Source organism: Primulina eburnea, chromosome 5, assembly GCF_022965805.1.
Source record: "Primulina eburnea isolate SZY01 chromosome 5, ASM2296580v1, whole genome shotgun sequence".
Taxonomy (NCBI): Eukaryota; Viridiplantae; Streptophyta; class Magnoliopsida; order Lamiales; family Gesneriaceae; genus Primulina; species Primulina eburnea.
In genome coordinates, this window is record NC_133105.1 from 8048157 (window position 1) to 8063376 (window position 15220).

The following is a 15220-nucleotide window of genomic DNA, read 5'->3' on the forward strand; positions in this document are numbered from 1 at the left end:
TAATATTTTTTTATGAATGTCCCAAATAAAAAATCTGTCTCACAAAATATGATTCACAAAATTATCTCACACAAGTTTTTATCTATGTTAAAAATATAATTTATATTAAAATTTAATATGTTTGTTCACGTGACTGGATGATTGGCAAATAATAATTTTAACATAAAAAAACAATATTTTTTTTATAAATATAGTTGGTGGGGGATCAAATGACATCTTTTGTGTTATTTATTTATTTATTTATTATCCATTTATACTCCGTGCTGTACGAGTAGTACCAGTATACAAACTGGCAGATCAAGGGTTTATTATTATGGCTACTGATATCACCCCACCTCCCAAACCCTCCCCTCAGCCCGCCACCGGCACCGCCACTGCCGAGGCGGACCCTACGCCGTCAATCACTGATTCCGCGGCAGCCATAATCGCCGCCCCCACTACTGCCACAAACTGCTCCGCCAGCCCGCCTGCTTCCATCACTCCCCGCCCGCCTGAACCCGACGCCGAGGTCATTCACATCCCCAGCTATTCCCGTACGACCATTACCTATCAAAATTTCTTAATTGTGGTGTTTAATTTTGATTAAAAAATGGTCTTTATATGTTGATTTGCTGCTTTTTCTTTCATTAGGGTGGTTTTCGTGGAATGCTATTCACGAATGCGAGGTTCGTTTCGTGCCGGAGTTCTTTGATGGAAGGTCGCCATCAAAGAACCCCAAGTTTTATAAATTTTACAGGAATACCATCATCAGGAGATTCCGAGATAATCCTGCCCGGAAAATAACGTTCACGGAGGTGAGGAAGACCATAGTCGGCGATGTGGGGTCTATTCGAAGAGTATTTGACTTCTTGGAGTCTTGGGGTTTGATCAACTTTACAGGTTCTAATTTGAAGCAGCCGCAGCTAAAGTGGGAGGATAAAGAGAACAAATCCACTACTGCCACCTCACAGGGTGGCGAAGTGCCTGTTGGTAGCAGCGTCAACGCTGATGTTGCTCTACCGAAAAACAGGCTCTGCAGTGGCTGCAAGACACCTTGCACCATTTCTTGCTTTGCTTCTGATAAGGTTTTTTTTCGTTCGTTTTTACGCATTTAAATAATTTTGCTGATCGAGTTCACTTTAGCTTCTATTACTTCAATGCTGTTTGAGCTCTATGTTTGTATTGAATTAATTGTGTGCTTGAGCTACTGTTGCACGTACATGTCTTTGTTTTCTCTTGTGCCTCATCCTTGTATTGCATTTGGTTTGTTCTTCTTTGTTTTGTGTGTTAAAATATTAGTCCTGGTAGATTAGAACCTAACGTGGTTAATTGCTGATAATTTTAATTTATTGTGCAGCATGATATGATACTTTGTGCGAGGTGCTATGTGCGTGGAAATTATCTGGTAGGTATGAATCAATCAGATTTTAAGCGGGTTGAGATCAGTGAAGAGTCAAAGACAGATTGGTCCGATAAAGAGACTTTGCAGCTTCTGGAAGCAGTTATGCATTATGGTGATGATTGGAAGAAAGTTTCAGAGCACGTCGGAGGAAAAAATGTGAAGGACTGTGTAGCTCGCTTTATAAAGCTTCCTTTTGGGGAACAGTTTGATGGTCCTCCAGAATCTGCTGAGCTGGATGCAGAGTTAGGTTTACAGAATGGGTCAACACCGGCAAAAAGAATGAGTCTTTCACCACTTGCTGATGCAAGTAACCCAATAATGGCACAGGTAACTATTTTATCTTATACTGTGGTAGAACTTAGTTCTTGGATATTGTGATTAGAGGTATAGTTGAATAATGTCATAATCTATGTTTGAAGAGAGAGTTAGCACTTTCTTTTTATCGTGGTTAGAAGAAATACGGTCTTGTCTTATCTCTTTATTATATATTTTGCATTTTATGCATAGGTTAGTTAAGGATGTGTTTGATGTATAATCTTTTTTCCTGGAGATCAAAATGTTGTTCATTCTCATTTCCCTATGGTAATAGGCACACTGGTGGATTAATTAGACTAAAGCAAGGAGGTTTGCTATTTCCTTGTAGTTCCATGATGGTGTCTCTCACTAATTGTATTCCCTTTCCCTTTAAAGGAGTTGAACTAATCCTCGATCAATGTGAGCAAAGATGCAGATGATGTGTTGCTAGTCAATGATCTGAGCATAATTTCTTCCTGTTTTTCGTTTGTCTTTGCTCTTGGATTTGGGATAATTGGTGGCAACTCACTTGTTACTCTCAACAAAATACTAGCAACTGAAATACATTAAATGAAGGGGCAAAGATATCCATTTGAAAGATGTAGGAATTATAGTCTTAGACGAACGACGGTTTGAGGGGGCATAAGGAAGTTTTATACTTTTAAGTGCCTAATTTCAAGGTTGTCTAAACTGTTCATTGCTGTATGGGAATAAATAAACAATAGTTAACTTGCTAGTTGATATTAACCAGTCATTCACTTTTAGGATATAACATGAGCTTAGCGTGCTCGTGAGCTCAATTTTGATGACCTCAAGCTTGTATATAATCGTTTGAAAGCTCACGAGCTGGCATGCAAGCTCAAATTTATGATTGTGCATTGTGTCTTCATCATGTAAATTTCGATCAATTTCTCTTCATAGTTAAATTGTGCTATGCTGTTTTAGAACTTGAGTTTGGAACCTGTTGAACAAACTTAGAGAAATGGTCTAAATCGAGCTCTTAATCTTTAAAATTTTATCTCGATCCTTTATGCCATTATAGGTATATAATTCATGATTGTTTGTTACTAATGTATCTTTAGGCTGCTTTCCTCTCCACATTGGTTGGGGTCGATGTTGCAGAAGTAGCAGCACATGCAGCAGTAACAGCTTTGTCTGATCTCATAGATGGAAAAAATGAGGATCATTTAAAAGCTTCGTCCAACATAGCAAACCAGCAAGGTATGAACTATGAACTGGAACTCGTTCATTGTTTATTAGAGGAGACTTATAAAGTACTTGATAGCAGTTAAGGCCATAGTTGTCAAAAGCGCTCTCCTCGGTTACATAAGCCCTTCCCCGAAGCACAACAGGTTTAAGAAGTGAGCGCTTTTCTGCGCTTCACTTTGAGGCGCTAAGCGGTTGCTTGTGCACAACTTTTTTTAAAAAAGTTTTTGGCAAATTAAAATCGCACTTCCAAAGTCTGATTTTAGTCAGCATAAAAAAATGAAGCCCCTAAACCATCAGATTGTTGTCTCGTTTTCTCACTGCCTTCGCCTCTCACTGCCTCACCCCTGCCCCTCCGCCTGCCTCTGCCTCGCCGCCCACTCTGCCCTGCCGTCCCTGCCGTTTTCCACTAAGGCCCAACTTCATGTGCTCTATAAAAATATTCATCCTTCGCTTTTCTGTTAGGTTCTTGGTTTTTAACATAAACTGTTATCCACGTGTTAGCGATAATGCACGTGGGTACTGGGTATCCTTTTCTATGCAAATAAAAAGTGATGAAAATGGTAATTCGTGAACAACTGGATAAAATAAGTAAATAAGCTGGGCTTGTGCCTCGACTTTTGGATGTAAGTGTTTTTCTTAGTGTTTGACCTGATTTTTAGATTTTTTTTTTATTTTACCCACTGAACAAAAGATTCAAACAAAAAGGACAAGTAATTTATTATTTATAGGACTTGCATAGTTCTTGTTTTTACAAATCACAAGTGAAGTTCAGTAATTGAGTAACGAGATTTGCTTCTTTATTTGTCCCCCAAAATTGGGAAACATCTAACAGTGCTTCAATGGGTACAAAGAAGATTTTACTGCATCATCGGATGAGAAAGTTCAAAAAAATTTATGCAAGCATAAAGCATTTGAACAGAGAAAAATGGAATATTTCACCCTACATGCCCCCACATGTTGATCAAGGGTCCAGATTTAGCCACAAGTACATGGGGTCCACTATTTTTTTTTAAATCACAAATGTGGCTAAATCTGGACCATCTAAATCCTGTGGGGGCAGTGCCCCCCCCACAGGTAGGATCGAACCAACCGAGAAAAATGATATTTGAAAGTATTAATATCTTTACCTTATTCTTGCAATATGTGGGTGACTCCACCCTGTTTGGAGTTATACGTAGATGGAAAAGAAGTGTCATTTCCTGCTTAACTTCCCATTTTCCAATACAGATTCTGAAATTGCATCTAATGGTACAATGGAAGGAGCTTTGGCAGAAGCCAAATTACAGCTTGAGAAGGAAGAAGGAGAGCTGGAGAACGCGATATCTGGCATTGCCGTTCAGGTATCTACTTCTGCAATTTATCTCCATTTATTTGGTTTATTTTGTGCAATTTTAAACACCTGCTGGCCTTCGTCGTTATGTATTTTTTGCTCCCCCGCAGACTAAGGAGATCGAGGACAAGATCCTTAATTTTGAGGAAATGGACTTACAAATAGAGAGGAAATGGAAACACCTGCAACTAATGCAGAGCTCTCTTTTTGTTGATCAACTCTCTCTTCTGTTTCACCAGTCTAACGACTCGAAAATTGTCGAAAACACAGGTTCAGAAGCCATTAAAATTGATTGATGTCTTGACGTTGCCCTCTTTTTTAAGATACGATAATCCCTTCTCAACTTTTGTACGCTAGCACTAGTATTCCGTTGCCAATATTTTTTTAACTATCCTTTCAAACACGCCTGTAGATCTTTAGTCCAACATATTAAGTAGAGAATGGATGCCTTTATCCATGGAGTTGCGAGTCAAATTGTTCTTGTTCAGATAAAAAGTTAGAGAAATTTGAGACACGTTTAATATAATGAAAGACAGTGATTAGAATATGGATATGTGACTTGAAATGTTTGAGTGCATCTAACATAAAATGGACTGTGACGATATTTATGGAGGCAAGGCACATAGGAAACGCATCATGCTCGAGTCGGAAAATTCAACCACTTGAGTTTGAATTCAATTGATTAGTGATTCTTAAACTTGAGATCGACAAACTCGATTTTCCTCGAACGTTATTCGAGGTAAATTGAGACGAGCTTGAATTCGAGCTCGAGTGCTATTGTATTAACACAAAGAGAGTAATAACTAACTAGAATTGATTACGATTATTAACAGCTTATAAAAGTGGGAATCTTAATTTTATCAAGTGTCAGATTTTCTTGTCTGTTGGGAACAAGACTCATTATGTCGTATATTTTGGAATGGCCTCTTTTTGCAATGGAATCCAACAATACCCTATTACGGCTGTATCGCAGATAGAAAGTGGGGCGTATTAATTGAATTAATAATATTTCAGTTAATAAATATAATCATTATTCCTTTAAATTTTTAATTTATTTTAGATTATATTATAAAATATTAAAATTTTATTAGCTCAAATCAAACGATAAAAATATATGGCTATTAATATAAATATGCCCAACTCATATGAATAAATAAATATGCCTCCTCACGCTCTCCATATCTACAATGATTTTTTTTTTCTTATTAAATTTAGTTATATAAATATAAATTTCGTTTATCATATATAGATAGTGTTTGTAAATGTTTTAAAAAAATTATAGATTTTTTTTTTTACAAATTTACAAAATTTTATAAAGAAAAAATTCATAATAACTTTTTATAAACATTTGCAAACATTAAAATAGTCTTCACAAACCATGTATATTTGGGCAGTTATATTCCATCAATCAATTGGGATAGAGAATATACTAATTATCAAATATTTACTTAAACTTGATTTTTTCAGTGAATGGTATAAAAGTCTGAGACAGCTTCTTCATTCAAATATCACTATAAAAGTATTTAAAATATTTTCCTCTATATAATAATTTTTAAATAAAAATAAATATTTTAAAAGCATAATCTTATTTTTGTAGTGATAAATATGTATATTTATGAAAATATTAAAACTGAATTTGCATTTATGTCTATGTAAAATTAAAAAAAAATTATAATATATATAATATTATATAAATAATATACTGTTTTTTTTATGACCGTTTTCTAAACGATAATACTACAATTATTTCAATAAACAAAATATTTTTCAAATGACAACACTACCCTCATCCCATAAACAAAATTATAATATTAATTGAACTTCAACAATAGTTATTCATAAACAAAAACTATGCAGAAAAAAACTAATGTATGCATAGGGATATTAGGATTTATTCGATGATAAAGAATTACCCTTGGAGTTGATCGAATGATATACAATGGATCGCATGTATTTTTTCACATTATCCAATGTTTTGCATCACATAAAAGATGATTTAGCTCTTCTTGTTGGAGTTGAATAATAAATATTCTATCCCCTTTTGGTGTGACAATTTTCCCAATATCAATATTATCATCGTCTCATTAAACAAATTAACATTCAAATCGTTTCAATGAGGTGTTTGAGTTGACGAAGTAAATGAGTGTTTGACTAATGATCAAGAGTTCGATTATCTTTCAACCACATTCTCAGTGAGCCTGTCAATTGTCATACAAAGTTTGTCTAGTATATTTTACCTTACTAACATGATTTACGACTACTGTGTTAACTTGAAGGTTTATCTAATACACAACGAATAATAATGACAACAAATTATCGCATCATAAAAAAATATTCAAATTAAACTATTATCCATATCACATTAAATAAATTACACACATATATAATAAATTTTAAATTATTTTTATACAAACTTATACATTATCCATACAAACTATATTATTTGTATCTTTATTTTCTTGAAAATGCACACATTATCAATTAATTAATAATTTTAAAATAAATAAAATGTATCAGTTTCAACACACTAGGATTGCGACACCGCCCAGATTTCTACGGGAGACGGCAGTGTGGAGTTTTATCTTTTCAAAAGAGAGAGAATTTTCTTTATTTATCATCAGGTAAAGATGAATAGTATATGAACCAGTTCCTTCACCACCGCGAACCTCGGTTCCGAATTCTTAAAAAGGAAGATGCATCTTTGGTGCTTCGATTTGAATTATCCGGAGAATGATAGAAAATATACATTCAAAAAATATGTATTAGAACAATTTGCAGAATTAGAAGCATTTGTACAATTTGCTTAAGATCTTGATAAAACTAATCAGAATTTGTTGTTGGGTTATCAACCTACTATGAGTGGAGCTTTGGAATTGGAATAAGATTGGCAACGATCAGAAATCAATAATAGAGTCCGACCACAACGACCCTCATTTCATTTAAATTAAGATGCGAATCATATGTTTTTTTCTCACGTTCCGTGAATAACCGGGAAAAGACGTGCATATCTAGTCTAGTTTCACTTCTGGGCCGACATTGACACTGAGAGACGAAATCTAGGAAGAATTAGAAGGCCTAGTTTATTGCAATGTGCCATGTTGGGAGGCTTGTTACTTTAATTAGTCTTCATATTCCATAGGATTGCTCTTTATAACGGTAATGAACATATTCCTATTTATATAATAGATCGTATGACATCACAAAAATTGAGAAAATTTATATCTACAATATTTTTATTTTTATAAAAAAATAAAATAAGATAAAATAAAAAAAAATCAAACATTACATTATGTCTAAAAAGTTATTCCAATAGTTCTTTTTTGAAAAATTGTTCCAATATAATTATATTTATAAGAAAATTTAATGTAATAAATATTATATATATACATATATATATAAATATATATTAGCGATTGGATCTAATATTTACTTTGTAGGTAGCTTTCAACGCAAAACCTAATTTCCTGTCTCTGTTCTCAATCCCTAAAATTCATTACTTCCCTCGTTGTGATCCTTTTAATCGTACGCCGCTGCACAAAATTTCCGTAATTTATTGGTAAGATGTTTATGATTTTACCTAATTTTCGTTATTTTTTTTTTTCGTGTCATTTTTGAGTAATACTATTTCGTGAAGATTAAAATATTCGGAAAATTTAGTTTTTTTTATAGAAAATTCGGCGACTTGCTGCTTATGGTAGAATCTTTTACAGCAGGAAAGCTGAGGTATTTACAGCTCGTTTCTTCATTGTATTTCTCTTTTCTCAATTATCGGTTTCGCGACACTGTTTTTATCGCTCCTTTTTCGAGCATAATGGTGGCGAATTTTGGTGTTTCCGGTTAAATTTCTGCTTTCGAATGGTTAATTTTTTAGCAGAAAGAAAATTCATTGATTTTTTAGTGCATGCGCGCGTTTCAGTTGAGTGTCGCTTGAATTGAAGCAGTTTCGAAATGGCTGGGTTTTAGGGCTTGACACTCAAAGAAGCTAGTGCTGCTGCTGCGGAAGATCTGCCTTTTTTCTGGCTATTTTCTGTGGTCCTTTAGTAATTTGCACAAATTTCCAAGGGTGTTTTCGGTATTATTGGCAGAATGTCTGAAACAACAGCGATGACAAACCGTGAGCAGTTCACCGGAGCTTCCACTCTGTATCCGGGCGCTGTGCAGTCTTCGGTGGCTTCTCAACCACAGCTGAATCATGACATGCGCATGGGCTATACAACCGAAGGCATGACCGCTACGTACATGCCAATGGGATCTCCGCCGCCGCCGTTCCAGTCCATCTCTGCTGGCGCGACGAAGAACGCGATGAACTCGAGTGCCAGTGAGCAGAAACGCAAGAGAGGGAGGCCCAGGAAGTATGGGGTTGATGGTGGCGGGGCTTCTGGACAGCAGCCCATTGATGTCGCGATGCAACAGTTACAGACGTTCACTCCACAGGCGGCGCCTCCACCAATGCTGCAGCAGGATTCCCAGCTACCACTGGGTGGATCTGCTTCTCCCACGTCTAAGAAGGCCAGAGGCAGACCTCCTGGTTCGAAAAACAAGAAGCAACGGGTCGAAGCTTTAGGTATAAATCTAATATTTGTCATAAAGAATGTTATTTATACAAAGATTCTCGGGTTTACACATGTGGCAGGGAATGTGGAATATTTTTCTTTGTATGGATTCGGTTATGTTTTTGTAGTTTCTGGTTTTATTTTATGTTGTTAATACAGTACACGATCCATAAAAATGTATTGGTAGACGGTAGTATCTGTGGTGCTGCAATCGAAGAATATTGTAATGCAAGTGGGTTGTATGACAGAGTAATTTTTTATTGAATGGATTACATAGCGAAATTGGCAAGTGAATAATATATAAGTATGCTGGAATTAAGTAGCACACACGAGCGTGGTGGATCTTTGTGGCCTTTGGATCTGACCCACTCCAGGTTTTGGTAACTGTTTCATAGTTACAACATAATTTCTAATATTTCCTCTTTTCTTCACCGAACTATCTATCTTTCATTTTTTTGCTGTATTGTCTATTTTGTTTCGATCTACACATGGTATCCAATCTTTTGATTGACTATTTAAATCTTTAAAATTCAGATTAAAAGCAGTGAATAATTTATATTCCTCGTCGTTTTGCTACAACTGTATGCTTTATATTCAATTATTTCTTTTGTTTGTGAGTTTCCAAATTGATTGACATTGTTAAAAAATTTAAGCCGCGGCTCATGTTTAGTATCAACGCCCCCTGTTTCATCATCATTCTGAGGAATTCCACACTGATGAACTCTGACATATAGTTATGCCTGCAGGTTCGACTGGTATTGGATTTGTACCTCATGTTATCAACGTAATGGCTGGAGAGGTTGACATTTTAATACTTGCATTAATTTCTGTTAAATCAGTAAAAACTATTTATTATTCCTTTATGTTGGGTACTTGGGTTTATCCATATATATTTCATTACTGCCAAAGAACATGGAGTTAAACCAAGATTCATAGTACCCTATCACATTTTCATTAAGAATTGTTCTTCGGATTCCATTAAACTAGTGCTTTAAATTTATTTTAGCATCTGGATATGCATTAATGAACCTAAGATTGCGATCTGTTCAAGTTTGGTATCTGTTAGAATGATGGATCAGATTTTTGTATGATAGTAGTGGCGGCTCAGTTTTCTTGCTCCATGATATTTCCTCACACATAGCTCAATTGAATGGTAACGGAAAATTTAAAATCTACAATCCAGTAATAATTGAAAACACTTTACCTGCCATAAAGTTGATTCTATGCATTAGGTATGCCAGGATTAGCAGCCCACGCAGGAACTGAGGGAGAGAGAGACTAAATACTGAAATGCATTTTTAAACCGAAAGGAATTTCGATGCTTAAAAGAGATATTGACCAATTGATTTTTTTTTTTTTGTAATTGTGATCCAATTTTTGATTTATTGTATTTATATACAACATGGTTGTATCTGTTTTTAAAAGTTATAATGGACAAGAAATATTTTGTCTAAGCATTCAGATGAATGAATTGATGAAAAGTTTGGTTTTCACATTAAATGTTGAGTGGGAAAAAGCCGAAGTTTCTTTGCCCTCCATTCCCGCTTAGATCAAGTCACTGAGTTGTATATAAATCGAAACTAACGGTATCTTATTTTGTTAAGTATAAAATGGCTTATCTGTGGGAAATATGTACATCTCTTGTGTATGTTCCTTCTCAGGGATTTCTACTCTTACTAACCGGTAAGACAGTATTGCTTATGCGATTCCTGTTTGATTCAATTTAGCAAGATTAATCATTACGCGAGCTTGCCTTAAAGGCACACTAAGATGTTTGAGTTAGTATTTCAAATCTTATGATTAATTGTTCTAATTTGTTTAGTTGGCAAGTAGGGTTTCAACAATTTGCTGAAGTTCTAGTGTATACTCTATAATTTCGACATGTTACTTGGTGAAAATTTGAAGTAGTTTATCACCATTCATCAGTTGTTTCTTTTGGCATCATGATCTCGAAGGGTAACACTTTTAACTTTTCCATGTAGTTTCACGCCAATGAACTAATTGAATTGGTTCATGATCCATTCTGATATATCCATTTAACATTAGCTGTTCTGTTGTTGATGGTTATGCAACGCATTAGGATCTATGGCTTCTTTTCGCCTGAAATTTCTTAACACCTTGAACCTTTCTTCGTTGCTCTAATGCATACTTTTGAAGAGCAGCTTGTATTTATAGTGTTTCACACAACTTCGTGTATCACACCACTTTGACACTTCTTTAGTGTGCGTATGGCACACTTTTTACCATTAATTCTCTGCACTTGGATCAATTTTAGATTTGTGGCACATATTTTGCCATTGATTATCTGCAGTTGGATTGTTCTCGCATCCATCCTCGCCCAAAATGAATTGGGTTCGCTTGAATTAGAGGTTTTTTGTGTGAGAGATCTTGACACTCGTGTGTCACCAGAATTCAGATACAAGTTACAAGTTGAAGATTTCATTATTGGATAACTAAAAATCAGCAAATGATATTTCAGGATGTATCTTCAAAAATAATGGCATTTTCTCAGAATGGTCCAAGGGCCGTTTGCATTTTATCTTGCAGTGGTGTTATATCAGACGTGACACTCCATCAAGCTGCAACATCTGGTGGAACTGCAACTTATCAGGTTTATTGTTTTAGATCTATATTACCATTGCTGGCATGTGAAGCTTATTCAAATTTCTTGAAGCCTGATTCATTAGCATGACAAATTCCTCTGTAGAGATCCACAACCGGACTAGGATATTGGAGATGAGTTTTCTTATTAAATTTCACCCTGTTTTCCTTGTTACAATTTTTTCCCATTCTGCAGGGTCGATTTGATATCTTGTCCCTCTCTGGCTCATTTCTGCTGTCAGAAGTCTCTGGCCAGAAAAGCAGAATTGGTGGATTGAGTATAACATTATCTGGATCTGATGGAAGGGTTTTCGGTGGTTGTGTGGCTGGTTTGCTTATTGCCGGTTCCCCTGTACAGGTTGGTTATATGGATCGGAAGAAAGCTGTTCAAGGTCTTGATTTGCGAATATGAATACATGTATCCCATAGTTGGTATCAGTTGCGCCACATATAACAGCCTTACACTATTCATTTGGAAATTCAGAGCTCAACTATCATTCGACCTGTGGTTATTTGTTAAATATCGGACTGGAAGACAGCAGAACTATCTTTGAACATTTTTTACCATCTAAAGTGCATCTGTGAGGGTCAGATCACAGTTTGGCCTAAGTTAGTTTATTTCGCTGGGCTCATCTTAGGGCCTTCCTAACCCAAATTATATTTTAATGATTCTGGACTCCGAGGAAACGAGTTGTTCAAGAGTTTTTTGTCACTTTTACCATTTGTTCGACTGTAATTCGAGTTATGAGTGCACGTTATATATTATATGTATAAAACTGATTACGGAATTCCAATACATGAAATGATTTTTTCGCTTATTACAGGTAATAGTTGGAAGTTTTCTCGCAGATGGTCGAAAGGAACTGAAATCTGCAAACCACATGGAGTCTTTATTTGGTCTGCCAAAAGCTAACTTGGGTGGTGCTTCAGGTGCCAACAGCTCACCATCTCGAGGAAGTCTCAGCGAATCCTCTGGTGGGCCTGCAAGTCCTCTCAATCTGAGCTCAGGAGGCTGTAATATTAATAATAACCTCCAAGGCATATCCGGCATGCCATGGAAATGATCTTTTTCGCCGTCGTATGAATACTTGAAAATATTCCATCTTAGAAGCTAACTTATGGTAGAAGTAGAAGTAGAAGTAATCTCTGTAGCTTTATTATCTGAGTAAGGACCACAGTCTGCTTTGCATCTAGACTCTAATTTATGGGCATGCATGAAGTGGACCTGGGCACTTGTTATTTGACACACTAGTTTTTTAAGGCTGTTGTGGTTAATGCCACACCTTTGATGTTCTGCTGGGTACTCATCTCCTGATTCCATCACCTTAATACTTAGCTGCTGTGTTTCTTTATTCTCGTGCTATCGACGTTTTGGTTATCACATCCATTGTGTTAATGTTTAACACACGGGATCGGCGGCGAGCTTAGATGGGAAAAAAAAATCAAATTTGTATGCCCTATGTTAGATTCTCGCGGGCGTTTGTCCCAAATTTGAATCTTGGACCCCTTCAAAATGGGAGGTAATCTGATTTAACCCGATGTTTCCACACAACCAATAATAATGGTAGTGTAATGTCAGCACAAAAAAATGGCAGAAGTAAATCTTCCTCTGTTTATGGTGTATGGAAATTAAATCAAAATTTTGGGTAAGAATGAATTGGATGAATATGCGTTGAGTAGTTCATTTTGTGGAGACATAAATGCTTTGAAGTTTTGAGAAGTTTTAGACCGCTGATGGAGTAGGTACGTGTTTCACAAATGGTCAGAAGCTCAATGTTTTCTATCAACATATTTTTGGATGCGTTTGAATATGTCACATAAAGTTTATCTAATACAGTTTTATCTCGTTAGTATGATTTATAAGTTATTGTTGACCCGTGGATTTACAATTTACATATCGAAATATAGTGACAGGTGGGTTTCTACATCAAAAAAGAAGAAAAAAGAAAAAAGAAGAAGCTAGTGCCTTACAGGTTTAATTTTCTAGATTTTTTATTCTAGCACATGTAGCATTCTAGCGTGTAATTTTTCATTCCTGATCAAAGAATCATGTTTATATCATTAAAAATAGTGAGTTGGATTGTATATTGTCCAAATTGTCCTTATGTTTAATTTATTGTATTAAATTGATGTTTAGTTTGTGTTTGATTTATTGTGTGTGTTAATTTTGTGTTTAAATATTTAATTTATTTTGTTTGATTTATTGTGTTTATGTTTTTTATTATTATTAGTTTTAATTTATTTTGTTTATTTTGTTTTTAATTTATTGTTCTAATATTATTTTTAAAATGATTATTTATTTATGAGTCCCAATTGTGATTTTATAAAATTACCATCCAAAATGTTGATGTGTAAGTGTATGCATATATATTTGGTTGAATTGTGTATTGTCCTTGTGTTTAATTTATTATTTTAAATTGGTGTTTAATTTGTGTTTGTTTTATTGTGTATGTTAAATGTGTGTTTAAGTGTTTAATTTATTGTGTTTATTTTTTAGATTATTATTAGTTTAAGTTTGATATATTGTGTTTATTTTTTAAATTATTGTGTTTATTTTAAATTATTGTGTTTATTTTGTATTTAATTTGTTGTTCTAATATTACCTTTAAAATTGTGATTTATTTATGAGATGTGTATTGTCCAAATTGTCATTGTGTTTAATTTATTCTCTTAAACCAATGTTTAATTTGTGTTTGATTTACCGTATGTTAAATTTGTGTTTAATTGTTTAATATTGTGTTTGATTGATGGATATTTTTTTAAAAAAATCTCCAATCCAAACTTAACTTTACATTCAGTATCAATAAAAAAAAGAGTGAGTCTCATATGAAACCGTCTCACGGATTTTAATCTGTGAGACGGGTCAATCTTATCGATATTCACAATAAAAAGTAATACTCCTAGCATAAAAGTAATACTCCTAGCATAAAAAGTAATACTCCTAGCATAAAAAGTAATATTTTTTAATGGCTGACTCAAATAATAGATCTGTCTCACAAATACGATCTATGAGATCGTCTCACACAGTTTTTACCTAAAAAAATATGTTTACACACCATAGTAGACAAAAAAATGTTTATGTACTTCTTGGGCCCACATTTTTTCCTCGAATGAAAGTCAGTATAAAATATTGAAAATATGATACTAATATATGATATTTGAGAATCAATTATTTCAAATATAATGTTAATATATGATTTTTGAGAACTCAAATATATATGCAAATACTGATATTAATGACAGATATGTCTTTTTTGGATGAAGATCGCTACGAAACATTTAAAATATGATAATAATATATGATATTTGAGTACCAATTATTTTAGATATGATACTTATAATATATGATTTTTTGAGAACCAAACATGTAAGCAAATGTTTATATTAATAAAGTTGTTCAAAATTTATACTCAAAATCTTGTATTTTATATCATATTTAAATCATTTAGTATTCAAATATCATATATTAATATCAAATTTTTAATGTATTTATTATGATTTTCATCCGTGGAAAGACATGTAGGCTCAATGAGTGCATAGATTTTTTTTTGTGGATCAAGAAGTACAAATATATATTTTTCTGACATGGATGGACTGAAAGTTTGACTTTGGTATTTAAAAAAATTGCCTTTATATTTGACACCAAAAATGATCATTTATATATTTGAATAGCACGAGTGTTTAAAACATTATGCATGCTCCGAAACTTCTGACGTTTTCATGATTCATAAATGGGTTTTCGAATTTATTGCAGCATTAAACAGAAGTAAAATGAAAAATGTATTTTTATTGATGCTATTAATATTTTATTATTTCATTTATTATAAAAATTTATTATTTCATTCTTTCCAT

General features: G+C 34.1%; 2 protein-coding genes across 6 annotated transcripts; both read left to right on the forward strand.

Moving 5' to 3' along the window:
* The first annotated feature begins 260 nt into the window (after positions 1-260).
* On the forward strand, positions 261-4761 carry LOC140832868 (SWI/SNF complex subunit SWI3B). The gene is made up of 6 exons (XM_073197129.1): positions 261-533; positions 631-1064; positions 1337-1708; positions 2758-2896; positions 4112-4224; positions 4325-4761. Exons 1-6 carry the CDS (start codon positions 314-316, stop codon positions 4508-4510), a joined length of 1464 nt encoding a protein of 487 aa, XP_073053230.1. The 5' UTR covers positions 261-313; the 3' UTR covers positions 4511-4761.
* Positions 4762-7632: 2871 nt separating this feature from the next.
* LOC140832870 (AT-hook motif nuclear-localized protein 10-like) lies at positions 7633-12749 on the forward strand. Of its 5 annotated transcripts, none has more exons than XM_073197131.1 (6): positions 7633-7770; positions 8131-8778; positions 9514-9566; positions 11247-11378; positions 11565-11726; positions 12193-12749. In XM_073197131.1, the coding sequence occupies exons 2-6, from the start codon at positions 8301-8303 to the stop codon at positions 12430-12432; spliced, it is 1065 nt and encodes a 354-aa protein (XP_073053232.1). In that variant the 5' UTR covers positions 7633-7770; positions 8131-8300; the 3' UTR covers positions 12433-12749. The 5 variants fall into 5 exon arrangements, with proteins under 5 accessions (XP_073053232.1, XP_073053233.1, XP_073053236.1 ...); XM_073197132.1 differs by having other exon boundaries at positions 8178-8778; XM_073197135.1 differs by having other exon boundaries at positions 7643-7770; positions 8156-8778.
* Positions 12750-15220: the final 2471 nt, after the last annotated feature.